Source organism: Heterodontus francisci, chromosome 2 (assembly GCF_036365525.1).
Source record: "Heterodontus francisci isolate sHetFra1 chromosome 2, sHetFra1.hap1, whole genome shotgun sequence".
Taxonomy (NCBI): domain Eukaryota; kingdom Metazoa; phylum Chordata; class Chondrichthyes; order Heterodontiformes; family Heterodontidae; genus Heterodontus; species Heterodontus francisci.
The window spans coordinates 161,387,999-161,404,053 of NC_090372.1; the positions used below are offsets into that span (position 1 = coordinate 161,387,999).

The 16,055-nt window shown below is 43.2% G+C and overlaps 2 protein-coding genes across 2 annotated transcripts in view; one reads left to right on the top strand and one right to left on the bottom strand.

Moving 5' to 3' along the window:
- The window catches only part of gtpbp10 (GTP-binding protein 10 (putative)), a 42,150-nt gene extending 35,441 nt beyond the window's left edge, over positions 1–6,709 (bottom strand). Inside the window, exons 1-2 of the mRNA XM_068013157.1 lie at positions 6,651–6,709; positions 4,438–4,631 (exon numbers count right to left, since the gene is read on the bottom strand). Of these exons, the coding sequence (XP_067869258.1) occupies positions 4,438–4,631; positions 6,651–6,683 (227 nt within the window). The 5' untranslated portion in view covers positions 6,684–6,709. The remainder of the gene's footprint in view (positions 1–4,437; positions 4,632–6,650) is intronic.
- Positions 6,710–6,896: 187 nt separating this feature from the next.
- The window catches only part of LOC137348049 (protein FAM237A-like), a 35,655-nt gene continuing 26,496 nt past the window's right edge, over positions 6,897–16,055 (top strand). Inside the window, exon 1 of the mRNA XM_068013179.1 lies at positions 6,897–6,973. The gene's annotated coding sequence lies outside the window, so the exon portion shown is untranslated. The remainder of the gene's footprint in view (positions 6,974–16,055) is intronic.

Genomic DNA, 16,055 nt, shown 5'->3' on the forward strand with positions numbered 1-16,055 from the left:
GAACTTAAATCCCTCTGGCTCCAGTTCTAGTTTTACATAAAACGACAGACTACATGTATTCATATATCAATGTAGACTATTACCTCAAACATACTGAGTGAAGTAGAAGCAAGATACATCTCATTGGTAACAAACTGCAATGTTATAATGGGATTTTGTTTGACAGTAACCCAAGTAGGGTTGAGCTTTCCCCAGCTGTTCATAATATCACTCACTATACTGCAATTAAGAGTTAAGATAGTTGATCATACTTTCAAGGAGGAGACTGTAGATGGAATTATAATCGAACACATCCATTAACACAATTTTACCTACACTGATATCTAAGTATTACATTTCATCCATGTACAGGTTTATTTAAAAGACTATTTCCAGAAACTAACTTTTTCCCCTCCTTTCCTGAAATTGTTGACTCTTGGCTCGGTTCACAGCAGGCCTCCATTACCTCAGCTGAGGGTTCCTTCTACATTTTTGACTCAAAATAGTACCTGTTAGCAAGCTATTTTAACCACTGCAAAAAACACGGCTGAAGCATTTGCAACCACCTTCAGTCAGAAGCGCCAAATGGATGATCCATTCCGGTTTCCTCGAGGTCCCTACCATCACAGGTGCCAGACATCAGCCAATTAGATTTACTCCATGTGATTCAAGAAACAGCTGAGCATACTGGATCCAGCAAAGGCCACAGGCCCCAACAACCCGGCAGTAGTGCTAAGAACTTGTGTCGAACTAGCGATGCCTCTAGCCAAGCTGTTCCAGTACAGCTACAATGCTTATTTACCCAAAAAGTGGAAAATTGCCCAGGTATGTCCTGCCCACAAAATTCAAGACAAATCCAATCCAGCCAATTACTGCCCCATCAGTCTCCTCTCAATCATTATCAAACTAATGGAAGGTTTTGTCAACAGTGCTATCAAGCGGCAGCTACTCACCAATAACCTGCTCACTGATGCTCAGTTTGGGTTTCACTAGGACCACTTGGCTCTAGACCTCTTTACAGCCTTGGCGCAAAGGACAAAGAAGCTGAATTCCACAGGTGAGATGAGAGTGAGTGCCCTTGACATCAAGGCAACATTTGACCAAGTGTGGCATCAAGGAGCCCTAGTAAAATTGAAGTCAACATGAATCGGGGGAAACCTCTTCAGTGGCTGAACTCATACCTAGCACAAAGGAAGATGTTTGTGGTAGTCCAAGGCTAATCATCTCAGGTGTTCCTCAGGGTAGTGGCCTCAGCCCAACCATCTTAAGCTGCTTCATCAATGACCTACCCTCCATCATAAGGTCAGAAGTAGGGATCTTCGCTGACGATTGCACAGTGTTCAGTTCCATTCCCAACTGCTTCGACCATGAAGCTGTCCATGCCTGCATGCAGCAAGACCTGGACAACATTAGGTTAGGCTAATAAGTGCCAAGTAATATTTGCATCAGACAAGTACCAAGTAATGACTATCTCAATAAGAGAATCAAACCACTTCCCCTTAACATTCAATGGGATTATCAACACTGAATTCCCCACCATCAACATCCTGTGGGTTAACATTGACCAGAAACTTAAATGCATGAGCCACAAATACTGTGAGTACAAAAGCAGGTCAGAGGCTGGGTATTTTGCTACATGCAACTCACCTCCTGACATCCCAAAGCCTTTCCACCATCTACAAGCCACAAGTTAGGAATGTGACAGAATACTCTCCACTTGCCTGGATGACAACACGACACAAGGAGCTCAAGATCGTCCAGAACAAAGCAGCCCGCTTGACCGGCATCCCATCCACCATCTTAAACATTCACCCCCTCCACCAATGGTGTACCATGGCAGCAGTGTGTACTATCTACAACATGCACTGCTGAAATTACCAAGGCTTCTCTGACAGCACTTTCCAAATCTGCAACCTCTGCCAAGAGGTCAAGGGCAACAGGTGCATGGGAACACCATCCCATGCAAGTTTCCTTCCAAGTCATACACCATCCTGACTTGGGAATATTATCGCCGTTTCTTCATCATCACTGGGTAAAAATCCTGGAACCCCTTACCTTACAGCACTCTTGGTATATCTACACCACATGGACTGCAGTGGTTCAAGAAGGCAGCTCACCACCACCTTCTCAAGGGCAATCAGTGGTGGCAATAAATTCTGCCCTTTCCAACAATGCCCACATCTCAGGAAAGAATGTAAAAAAAAACGTCGCAGCTGAATTCAATATTTTCCATACCCACATTCTTTCGCACAGCAGTCACTTGAAAGCAGTCAGAAGGAAGAACCCCAGCTGATTGTTCCTCTTGATATTGAGGCCAATTGCCCAACTATTGCTGGCTGAGATCCGTATAGAGCAGCAATCAACAACTCATATTTTATTGTGCCTTTATATAATAAAGCATCACAAAGCACCTTACAGAGACAAAAAATAACTGGAAAGCAATCAATGGCAGGAGAAGGGGTAGAGCTGGTGACTGAAAGCATGAAGAGAGGCAGGTTTTAATGAGACTTTCGAAGGAGGGTACAAAGGTAGTAAGGCAGAGTGCTAGTAAGGGGTTCCAAAGTGTGGGATCAAGACAGGTGAAGCAGAGGGCACAGAGGTCAAAGGGCTGAGAAGGGCAGTGCAGAGAGATAGAAAGATGATGAGGACAAGGATTTTGAAATTGATTTCCCCATTCCCTCAATCAATTAATGATAGGGGAGCGGGATAGGACCTATGCAGCTGAGTTTTGAGTGGCAGAACTCAGGACACTGGCAAGGCTGGAAGTGTCAAAGACATGAAGTAATTCAGGGGCAATGAAGTGAGGTCAGAGCAGAGATGGAGAATATTGCAGGGGTGGAAATAGACAATCTTGGTAAAGTTAAAATATAGGGTTTAAAGTTTTAGCATAATAAACCTTGCAGTCAAACATGGCACCAAAGTTGTGCACAATCAAGCTCAGCCTGAATGAACTGCTAGATTGAGTTATGGAGCTGGGGTCTAAAACTTAGGTTATGCCTTGACAATGCCAAGTTTAAAAAGTTCTTGATCTTCCAGGACTTAATGTAAGCTAAGGAAACACATAGCAAGAAGTGAAAGGGTGTAGAGCTGGGTGTCAACAGCATACACGGGATTCAGTCAAACCTTAGCAATTGATATTGCCCATAAGCCATCAGCAAATGTAACAAATACTTTTTTTGGGACAAGGGAAAAGAGAAGACCTTTGATCTAAGGCCACATTGTTTTCCCCAGTTCTCCTCAACCTCAAAAAAACTGTATCCACAGGTTCTGAAATATCACCATGCTCCTTATTGGTCAAGAGATCCAACCATGATAGATCTTTTGTGATCTGCTTTTAAATTGGTGACATGCAGGGTCAGGGAACATTGTTTCAGAAAGAGTTTTTTGGGAAGCAGTTATGGCCATCGGAGAAACCTCTAAAAATTCTATTCAATTTTTGTCCCCATTTCTTTATGTAATTTTCTTTTTCACCAATTACTATTCCAGCAATGATTTATCCTCAACTGTCACCCTTTTTGCAGAAACACACAGCTCTCATGTTTTAACTCCCTCGAAGATACAACTAAGACTATGAACTAACTGTGAGGGGATGATTCCAGATATGACTAAGCATCTAACACTACATTTTACAGATCAGGAATTACTATATAGCTATGCAACAACAACTGCATTTATATAGCACCTTTAACATAGCAAAATGTCCCAACATGCTTCACAAGAGTGTTGTAAAAAAAAATTGACACCAAGCCATGTAAGAACATAGTAAGACAGGTGACCAAAAAGCTTGGTCAAAGAGTTAGGCTTTAAAGAGCGAGAAGTACAGAGACAGAGAGATTAAGGAGGGAATTCCAGACCTTAGGGTCTAGGCAGCTGAAGGCACTGCCGCCAATGGTGGAGCAATTAAAATTAGGGATGCGCAAGAGGTCCAAGGCCAGAATTGGAGGAGGGTAGCAAGGCTGAATTATATTCACAAACTAAAAAGAATCCCAGAGATATAGAAAGACCCAGTCTGAAAATGTGTGTAGATATACACATTATTTCATTATCAAGCTATTTTAAAAAGTACATAAAAGATAAAGAAAGCATTAATATAAAAGCTAGCACTATCTTATACCAGAAATATAAGCATGTCAGTGAAAGGGTTAATCTCTGCTAATCACAAACTAGACAACTGCCAGGCAATAGCTATCTCTCGATGACTGCTACATGATTTTTAACCACTTTTCCAGTAGGTGCACACAAATATGCCCATTACTTATACAAGGAAAAGAATCAACCTCATTAAAAATTTATAATGTGACTAGTAGTACACAAATTAAACAATGAGTGACTTAACTCACATACAGATAAGCAGAACTTGAACTTTTGACCTAAAACTCATCTGCTAAATGCTCAGATCAGGAGGTCTCTTTCAGAAGTTAACAGCAGTGTTACGCACATCTAAATAATAAGTCATACCTGCTGTTAGCACCAACACCAGCCACAAAGCGCTTATCTGGATATTTATCCTTGATCTTCTTCAAGGTTATTCCATCTTGTGCTACAACCCAGACATCGCCACCTTTACCGCCTTCGCCACCAAGTCGAAGGAGTCCCATTCCACCGCTCCCCCCACGGACATAAATTCTGAGATTGTCAATAAAGTTGCCATACTACAAAATGAGATAATTGGAAAGAAAAAACTCAAAAAATGGCTCTCAAATAAATGCTCAGGTGTTATAATATACACTGCATTCTTTCAAACTTTTGCAATATTAGATTAGATTAGAGATACAGCACTGAAACAGGCCCTTCGGCCACCGAGTCTGTGCCGAACATCAACCACCCATTTATACTAATCCTACACTAATCCCATATTCCTACCAAACATCCCCACCTGTCCCTATATTTCCCTACCACCTACCTATACTAGTGACAATTTATAATGGCCAATTTACCTATCAACCTGCAAGTCTTTTGGCTTGTGGGAGGAAACCGGAGCACCCGGAGAAAACCCACGCAGACACAGGGAGAACTTGCAAACTCCACACAGGCAGTACCCGGAATCGAACCCGGGTCCCTGGAGCTGTGAGGCTGCGGTACTAACCACTGCGCCGCATTGGTCCACATGAAAGTTATCCAACTAAACAGTCACATTAAAATCTCACAAGCACCAAAAATGCTTTTATAATTTTAAAAAATCATGTTTAATTACACAAATTGTTCCATTTACATGACAGACAGAGCTACTAATGTAAACATTAATTACAGAGCACATTGCAAGCAGACTCCCATCCCAAATTATTGTGTGGAGAGGTACGGTAGCGTGGCCAAAGTAAGCAGCAGAAAAGATGGAGTATATGTGACCTGGTGCAGAAGCGCTGAAACCCTGTGTAATAAACTGCTTTTAAGCATCATAATCCAGCTAATGTGCTATGCATTTAAGTTTCCAGTCAATCAAATTTGTAACAACTTGCATTTATATAACACTTTTACTACAGACGTGCAAGGAAACAAATAGAAAAAAACCAAGACGGAGATATTTTAAAACTTGGTCAAAGAGAATGTTTTAAGGAAGTATTTGAAATGAGAAGACAAAGGTGCAGCTTAGGGAGAGTATGGGCCATAGTTGAATGAAGATACAATGACCAATGGTGTGGCCTGGGGCAATGCACAAGAGGCCAAAGTCAGAGAAACAGTGTGTTCAAATATGCAATATAGTACTGCAGATGGCTAGATATAGGGAGGGAGCAGGCCACAGCAAAATCCAAAGATTATAATTTTTAATTTGAGGGGAACAGGAGCAATGTAGCACTGCAAAGGGAGAGGCGAATGCTGAACAAATTTGGAAATGGGCAGCAATTTTGGTTGAGCTGAAGTTTAACGAAAGACTTCCCTTTAATGAAAGGGGCGGCGCAGTGGTTAGCACTGCAGCCTCACAGCTGCAGTGACCCGGGTTCGGTTCTGGGTACTGCCTGTGAGGAATTTGCAAGTTCTCCCTGTGACCGCGTGGGTTTCTGCCAAATGCCTCGGTTTCCTCCCACAGCCAAAGACTTACAGGTTGATAGGTAAATTGGCCATTGTAAACTGCCCCTAGTTGAGGTAGGTGGTAGGAAAATTGAGGGAAGGCGGGGATGTGGTAGGGAATATGGGATTAATGTAGGATTAGCATAAATGGGTGGTTGATGGTCGGCACAGACTCGGTGGGCCAAAGGGACTGTTTCAGTGCTGTATCTCTCTATGACCCTTTGACTATGACTTATGGAGCCTTTCACGACCTCAGGGCATGACAAAATGCTTTACAGCCAATTAAATATTTTAAGTGCAGTCACTGTTGTGATGTAGGAGGGTTCAGCCAGAAAAAGAAACAGCCAAATTTAGGAATGGCGAATGCATGCAAATCGATTTCAGTGGCAGTTGGGCTGATGTGGGGGGGAATAGGTGGAAGTAGACGACTTTTGCGATGGAGATTATACGGGTTTGTAAAGTCAGCTCAAGGTCGAATAAAAAGCAGAGCTTTGTGAGAAGTCTGCATTGGCCTAAGACAGTAATCAGCGAGGCATACAATTAATAATCTCCCCCTATTCCAGCTCTAAAACCCCTTCCACTAAATCTTCTCTCAGTCTCCTCCGCTCGACTGGAAGTAATCCCAGCTTTCCTGCCCTGCACCAGGGTCCTCACACTGAACTTACCCTCCTCAGAGCCGCAAGGCCACACCGCACCATGGTAACGCCAACCGGAAACCCACCCCTCACTGTACCCCCCAACTCCATCCGCCCTAGACCCAGAGCGAGAACAGTTATTTTTATCTGTAATGGCCTGCGTCCGATCGAGTTCCAAAAGCGTTTACGATGTGCATTACTTTTAAATGTCTGTAATAAGACACTTTAAAAGAGCCTGAGAATGTGCCAATTGGCTTTGGTGTGTGCGTCATTTTAAAACTCCGGAGACGTGAGGAGACGATTGAAGCCGTTCCTCGAGCCGTGAGATGTCGTCTCCGCTTCTGAAGATCAGAGTAAGGGCGAGGTTATCTTGAAAACTGCTGGTTTCGCTCTAGTCTGAAAGAACGTCCATTATAAATATTTCGAAATCCTGAATCATATCAAAGTGAGAAACAGCCCAAAGTGCGATAGCATTAGCTACAAAAGAAGCAGCCGTCTGATGTTCCAGCAACAGGAACAAATGGAATTATTTTGTGTTTAGGGAACGGTGTTGGCCAAGAAACGAGCACAGGCTCCTGCTCTTTCGACAATACCACAGGATATGTAACGCCAACCTGAAAAGGCAAAGAGGGCCTTAGCTTAATATCAGTTTTGAATATTCGTGAGAGCGACGGTTCCTGTGGGGCGGGCAGCCAGAGCAAGTTCACTGACTCAGCTGTATCAGAGGGCAGGAGAAAGATTGGAAAATCAATAGCGATATGGGATTCGGTGGCTGTAGACGTGAATCTGGGATTGTAGGATATCTCCCTGGTGCCAGGGAGATGTTACTGAGCAGCTGCAGAGCAACAGCCAGCTATTGTGGTCCATATCGCTACCAGCAGCATAGGTAGAAAGAGGGATAAGGTCCTAAAGGCAGATTTTAGGGAGCTAGGAAAGAAACTAGCAAGCAGGACCTCAAGGGTAGTAATTGCTGGATTACTCCCGGTACCATGAGCTAGTGAGTATAGAAGTGAGAGGATGGAACAGATGAATGTGTGGAGAGATGGTGCAGCAGGGAGGGTTTTAGATTCCTGAGACATTGGGACAGGTTCTGGGGGAGATGGGACCTGTACAGGCCAGACGGGTTGTACCTGAACAGAGCTGGGACCAATGTCTTGCGGGGCAATTTGTTTGTGCTGTTGGGGAGGGTTTAAACTAACTTGGCATGGGGTCTGGGAACCAGGAGGTCATATTAGAAAGGAAAAACAAGGCGCACAAAGTATTGGGAGAGACAGATAGCACTAGAGTATGAAATAGGTATTAGGTGGGGTCACAATGAGAAGGAATACAATAAGGTCTAAATTAGGTTTACTGTGCAAGTATGTGAATGTGCAGAGAGTGGTAAATAATGTTGGTGAACTGCAGGCACAGGTAGCCACATCAGAATATGATGTGGCAATAAAGGAGACCCAGCTTAAAAAAGGACAAGACTGAGTACTAAATATTCCTGGATATAAGGTGTTCAGGAAAGCTAGGGAAGGAAAGAAAGGAGGAGGGGTAGCGGTATTGTTTATAGAGAACATTACAGGGCTGAAGAGAGAGCATATCCTAGAGGGGTCAAGGGCAGAATCTATTTGGTTAGCGCTAAGAAACAATAGAGGTACCATTACATTACTGGATGTATTCTATAGGTCACCAACTAGTGAGAAAGATATACAGGAATAAATTTGAAGGGAAATTACAGAGAGGTGTAAGAATTACAGAGTAGTTATAATGGGGGATTTTAATTATCCTAATATAGACTAGAATAGTAATCGTGTAACAGGCAGAGAGGGGGAAGAGTTTATGATGTGTGTTCAGGAGAATTTTCTAAATCAAATGTTTCTGGTTCAGCAAGGAAGGGGGCATTGCTGCAACAAAAACAAGAAATGCTGGAATCACTCAGCAGGTCTGGCAGCATCTGTGGAAAGAGAAGCAGAGTTAACGTTTCGGGTCAGCGACCATTGCTGATCTGGTTCTGGGGAATGAGGTGGGTCAAGTGGATCAAGTGTCAGTCGGGGAACATTTAGCAGACACTGATCATAGTATCATAAGGTTTAGGTTATCTTTGGAAAAGGACAGGGAGAAATCCAGAGTAAAAATAATTAATTGGGGAAGGGCCAACGTCAGTGGGGTAAGAATGGAGCTGAACCAGGTAAATTGGGGGAATCCAAGGATTGGCAGGAAAAACTGTAAAGGAACAATGGCCTGCCTTTAAATAAGATATAATTAGGGTACAGTCAAGGTACATTCCCACAAGGAGGAAAGGTAGGACAAACAAAGCCAGAGCTCCCCGGAAGACAAAAGAAACAGAGAGTGAGATGAAGCAGAAAAAGGGTGCATATGACAGATGTCAGGTGGATAATACAATTAAGAACCAGGCTGAATATAGAAAATTCAGAGGGGAAGTGAAAAAATAAATAAGAAAAGCAAAGAAAGAGTATGAGAAGAGACTGGCAGCTACCATAAAAGGGAGTGCAAAAGTCTTGTAGAGGCATAGAAATGGTGAAAGGTTGGTAATAGGAGTGGGGCTGATTAGTGATCAAAAAGGGGATTTGTGCATCGAGGCAGAGGGCATGGCTGAGGTACTAAATGAGTACTTTGCATCTGTCTTTACTCAGGAAGATGCTGCTCAAATCATAGTGAAAGAGGAGGTAGTTGAGACACTAGATGAGCTAAAAATTGACAAAAAGTATATGATAGGCTGGCTGTACTTAAAGTTGGTGAGTCACCAGAGAACCAAACACGGGGCTCCTTGGATGACGAGGGAGATAGAGATTTTAATGAAACTAAAAAAGAGGGTATGTGATGCATGTCAGGTGAATCCTTCAAGTGAGAACCAGGCCAAATACAGTAAGTTGAGAGGAGAGGTGAAGAGGAAAATATGGCTGGAAAAGAGAGAATATGAGAATAGAATGGCAATCAACATAAAAGGGAACCCAAAAATCTTCTACCTGCATATTTTTAATAAGTGGGTATTAAGAGGTGAAATGGGGCCAATTAGTAAAAAAGAGGGTAATATATGCTTAGAGGCACAGGGCATAGCTAGAATACTTAATGGGTACTTTGTACCAGCGTTTACTAAGGAAGAAGAATCTGACAAAATATCAGTAGAAGCAGAGAGAATAGAGGCAATGGATAGAGTAAAAAATTGAGAGGGGGGAGGTACCAAATAGGCTGGCTATGCTTAGGAAGTGGGGGTGAAGATAGTGGAAGGGCTTACCATAATCTTCCCATCTTCCGTAGATATGGGGGAGGTGCCAAAGGAATAGAGTGGCAAATGTGACACCCTTATTCAAGAAAGGGTGTAAGGACAGTCCTAGCAAATACAGACCAGTTAGTTTAACATCAGTGGTGGGTAAGGTTTTAGAAACAATAATCTTGGAAAAAAATCAACAGGCACTTGGAGAGGTTTGAGTTAATTAAGGAGAGCCAGCACGAATTGTAAAAGGCAGATAATGCTTGACTAATTGAATTTTTTGATAAAGTAACAGAGAAAGTTGATGAAGGGAATGCGGTGGATGTTGTCTATATGGATTTTAAGAAATCATTTGATAAAGTACCACATAAAAGGCTGGCTAACAAAATTGAGGCTCATGGAATAGGAGAACCAGTGTCCAATTGGATAAAAAATTGGCTTAAGAACAGAAAACAGCAAGTCGTGGTAAATAGTTATTTTTCAGACTGGAGGATGGTAGACAGTGGTGTTCCCCTAGTGTCAGTGCTAGGACCACTGCTTTTTTGGGAGATAATAATGACTTGGATCTTGGAATACAAAGTAGAATCTCAACATTTTCTGATGATACCAAACTTGGAGGAGTGGCAAACAATGAGGATGATACGAACCACCTGCAACAGGACATAGATAAGCTAGCAGAATGGGCAGATGGAATTTAATATAGACAAGTGGGAGGTGATGCATTTTGGCAGAAGGGATAAGGTGAGGAAATGTAGACTTAATGGCACAGTTCTAAAGAGTGTGGAGGAACAGAGGGACCTGGGGTGCATGTGCATTGATCTTTGAAGGTGGCTGAACATATTGAGAGTGTGGTTAACAAAGCATATAGGATCTTAGGCTTCATAAATAAAGGCATAGAGTACAAAAGCAGGGAATAAAAGCAAAGTACTGTAGATGCTGGACATCTGAAATAAAAACAAAAAGTGCTGGAAATACTCAGCAGGTCTGGCAGCATCTGTGGAGAGACAGAAGTAGAGTTAACATTTCAGATCAGTGATCCTTCATCAGAACAAAAGCAGGGAAATTTTGCTAAACCTTTATAAAGCTCTGGTTAAACCCCAACTAGAGTATTGCGTCCAGTTCTGGTCACTTCTTTAGGAAGGATGTGAGGGTCCTTGCGAGGGTGCAGAGGAGATTTACCAGAATGGTTCCAAGGATGGGGGATTTTAGTTACAAGGCTAGGTTGGAAAAGCTGGGGTTGTACTCCGTGGAGCAAAGGAAATTGAAGAAAGATTTGATAGAGGCATATAAGATTATGACAGGCTTCGATAAGTTAGACAAGGAAAAACTGTTCCCATTAACTGATGGTACAAGGACTAGGGGACACAGATTGAAGATGTTCGGAAAGAGACGCAGGGGGAATGTGAGGAACAACTTTTTTTACGCAGTGAATGGTAATTACCTGGAATCCTCTTCCCACAAGGGTGATGGAAGAAGAAACAATCAATGATTTCAAAAGGAAATTGGATGGGCACTTGAAGGAAATAAGCTTGCAGGGCTAGAGGGATCAAGTGGGAGAGTGGAACTGACAGGATTACTCTGCGGAGAGCCGACGTGGACTTGCTGGGCTGAATGGCCTCCTGCTACGCTGTAAATGACTCTATGACCGGATGAGATGCATCCGAGGAGACTAAGAGAAGTAACGGTGGAAATTACGGAGGCACTGGCCATATTCTTCCAATCCTGCTTCGGTACGGGGGTGGTGACAGCAGACTGGAGAATGTAAAATGTTACACCGTTATTAAAAAAAGGGTGCAGGGATAGGCCCAGCAATTACAGGCCAATCAGTTTAACCTCAGTGGTAGGAAAGTATTTAGAAATGATATTTTTGTCACTTGGATAAATGTGGGTTAATTAAAGAAAGCCAGCATGGATTTGTTAAGGACAAATTTTTTTTAACTAATTTGAGTTGTTTGATGAGGTAACAGAGGATTGATGAGGGTAATGAGCTTGATGTGGTGTACATGGACTTCCAAAAGCATTTGATAAAGTGCCACATTAACAGGTTTGCCAACAAAGTTAAAGCCGATTGAATAAAAGGGACAGTGGCAGCATGGAGACGAAGTTGGCAGTTTTTCAGACTGGAGGAAGGTATATAATGTGGTTCCCCAGGCCTCATTAATATAGATCAAGCAAAGCTGGGGTCCTAATAATGACCCAGACTTGGGTATACAGCCAATTTATCTAGCAATGCAAAACTGGGCATCCATGAGGCACTGTGGGCCATCAGCAGCAGCAGAATTGTACTCAACCACAATCTGTAACCTCATGGCCTGGCATATCCCCCACTCTACCAATACCATCAAGCCAGCAGACCAACCCTGGTTCAATGAAGAGTGCAGGAGGGCATGCCAGGAGCAGCACCAGGCATGCCTCAAAATGAGGTGTCAACCTGGTGAAGTTACAACACAGGACTATCTGCGTGCCAAACTGTGTAAGCAGCATGCGATAGACAGAGCTAAGCGATCCCACAAATCCCAACAGATCAGATCTAAGCTCTGCAGTCCTGCCACATCCAGCCGTGAATGGTGGTGGACAATTAAACAACTAACTGGAGAAGCTGGCTCCACAAATATCCCCATCCCTAATGATGGGGGAGCCCAGCACATCAGTGTGAAAAATAAGGCTGAAGCATTTACAACAATCTTCAGCCAGTAGTGCCGAGTTGATGATCCATCTCAGCCTCCTCCTGAAGTCCCCAGCATCACAGATTCTAGACTTCAACCAATTTGATTCACTCCGCGTGATATCAAGAAACAACTGAAGGCTATGGGCCCTGACAACATTCCGGCAATAGTACTCAAGACCTGTGCTTCAGAACTTGCTGCGCCCCTAGCCAAGCTGTTCCAGTACAGCTACAACACTGGCATCTACCCTGCAATGTGGAAAATTGCCCAGGTACGTCCTGTACACAAAAAGCAGGACAAGTCCAACCCAGCCAATTACTGCCCCATCAGCCTACTCTCAATCATCAGTAAAGTGATGGAAGGTGTCTTCAACAGTGCCATCAAGCGGCACTTGCTTAGCAACAACCTGTTCAGTGACACTCAGTTTGGGTTCCATCAGGGCCGCTCAGCTCCTGACCTTATTACAGCCTTGGGTCAAACATGGACAAAAGAGCTGAACTCGAGGTGAGTTGAGAGTGTCTGCCCTTGACATCAAGGCAGCATTTGACCGAGTATGGCATCAAGGAGCCCTTAGCAAAACTGAGGTCAATGGGAATCAGGGAAAACCTTCCGCTGGCTGGAGTCATACCTAGCGCAAAGAAAGATGGTTGTGGTTGTTGGAGGTCAATCATCTGAGCTCCAGGACATCACTGCAGGAGATCCTCAGGGTAGTGTCCTAGGCCCAGCCATCTTCAGCTGCTTCATCAATGATCTTCCTTCAATCATAAGGTCAGAAGTGGGGATGTTCGCTGATGATTGCACAATGTTCAGCACCATTCGTGACTCCTCAGATACTGAAGCAGACTGTGTAGAAATGCAGCAAGACTTGGACAGTATCCAGGCTTGGGCTGATAAGTGGCAAGTAACATTCACGCGGCACAAGTGCCAGGCAATGACCATCTCCAACAAGAGAGAATCTAGCCATCTCCCCTTGACATTCAATGGCATTAACATCACTGAATCCCCCACTATCAACATCCTAGGGGCTACCATTGACCAGAAACTGAACTGGAGTAGTCATATAAATACCGTGGCTACAAGAGCAGGTCAGAGGCTAGGAATCCTGCGGCAAGTAACTCACCTCCTGATGCCCCAAAGCCTGTCCACAAGGCACAAGTCAGGAATGTGATGGAATACTCTCCACTTGCCTGGATCGGTGCAGCTCCAACAACACTCTTGAGTAAGAAGCTCAACACCATCCAGGACAAAGCAGCCCGCTTGATTGGCACCCCATCTACAAACATTCACTCCCTCCACCACCGATGCACAGTGGCAACTATGTATACCATCTGCAAGATGCACTGCAGCAACGCACCAAGGCTCCTTAGACAGCACCTTCCAAACCCGCACCCTCTACCAACTAGAAGGACAAGGGCAGCAAATGCATGGGAACACCACCACCTGCAAGTTCCCCTCCAAGTCACACACCATCCTGACTTGGAACTATATCGCCGTTCCTTCACTGTCGCTGGGTCAAAATCCTGGAACTCCCTTCCTAACAGCACTGTGGGTGTACCTACCCCAAATGGACTGCAGCGGTTCAAGAAGGCAGCTCACCTTCTCAAGGGTAATTAGGGATGGGCAATAAATGCTGGCCTGGCCAGTGACGCCCACATCCCATGAATGAATGAAAAAAAATACAGGATACAATTTCAAACTTTGCGAATGATACAAAACTTGGAAGTATTGTGGACTGTGAGGTGGACAGTGATAAAACTTCAAGATGACATAGGCTGCTAGAATGGGCAGACACCTTTAAAAAAAAAATACTGGTTTGACATCAACTGGAGTATTGTATCCATTTCTGGACTCCACACTTTAGAAATGCTGTAAAGGTAATTATCGTGTAGTGAAGATTTACAAGAATGGTTCCAGGGATGAGGAACCTCAGTTACATGAAGAGATTGGGGAAGCTGGGGCTGTCTCCTTAGAGAAGAGAGGATTAACAAGAGATTTGATAGCGTTGTTCAAATCATGAGTGGTCTGGACAGAGTAGATAAGGCGAAACTCTTCCTGTTGGAGGGAGGGTCGAAAACCCGAGGACGCTGATTTGAGAAGAAGCAACAGCGATATGAGGAAAAACTTAGTGTTGCGACCGAGGCGGGAGCAATGCATGTCAATTCAGTTCTATCATGTCACAGGTCACAGCATATTAATGTTTTCCCACCTAACTGGAAAACAGCCAAATTACCACTTTATTAATCCCCAGAAAAAAATACACCAAACCAGGTATATTTAGGCAACAACAAATTCACTATTTATTAAAAAACTAAATCTTAAATACTATTAAGATAAACCTATGTCTAAAAACTTTATAACTTCTTATTTAACCTAAGCCTCCCTGTGCACACACACATACATTCAAAAACTAACAATGCTTAACCGTTTTTTAAAAAATAGTGTTTCTTAGGAATAAAATAAGTAGCTGGGTATAAGTCCTGGTAAGTTGGGTTCACGGTTGATGAGGTATCCCAGAGTAGAGTAACCAGATGCCACTTGAAGTCCCCAGGCGAATTCGACGAAACAGTTTTTAAATAAGTAGACATTCAAAGTATTTCAGCTGCAGCAGGCGTCACGCAGTTCTTTCAACAAGAAACCCAGCAATAGGTCTACTTGGATTTTAAAATTGGCAGTCTTTTGGTAAACTTTTGGTTACTGAGAATTCCAGCAAACACAAATAAGCAATAGAGAGAGTTACTTCTGTAGCAGACCTCTTAGAGCAAATTGTTCCTTTTACAGGGGTTTATTCCTCCTTAGGCAAAAACAATCTGAGCTCAGCATAGATTTTCTCTCCTGTGAAATAGACAACTTCTTTTCGGTATACAGTACGCTTTGTTTGTCTCCAGTTCAAACTGGTTTTAGCTGTTTTTTTACACACAGTTAAAAGTGACCTCTCTCACCTGCTGTGGCCTAGGAACAGGTGCAGCTGGCACACTGTGCCCCCCCCCCCTCCCCTTAGTCTTAAAAACACATTGTTTTTAAACAGTCTTAAAGGCACACTGTTTTAAACAGAGGAGAAAAAAGTTCTCTAACACCTCCGCCCTTGGCGAAATGAAGCGCCATTCTTAAAAATTCATTACAATGCAAATAATAGAAACTGAAAAAAACACTAAACATTTTTTCACATTCATGCCCCCATTCACTCTACTGATAATTAACAGAATTTTTCTATATACCATCGCCATCCATGCAACTTAAGGTTAAATATATGACAGTGTCGGCAATAACATCGTTTTTCCCCAAAATATGTACAATTTTCAAATGACAAGGCTATAACAACAAACCCCATCAAAACGTTTTGACTTTAATTTTTTTTCAAAAGGTTGTCCCATTCAGCCCATTGCAACCTTCCAAACATAGTCTCCTAGTTGTTTCATGTTTTCCCTCCAAGTGTCCCCATCGACCATCACCTCAGCACAGCTAGGAACACTGGCCACGACTGGGTTCACTATTCTCTGAAAAGTTTCTCGAGTACCCATTAACCTGTGTGCTTTCACTTAATACTGAGAAACC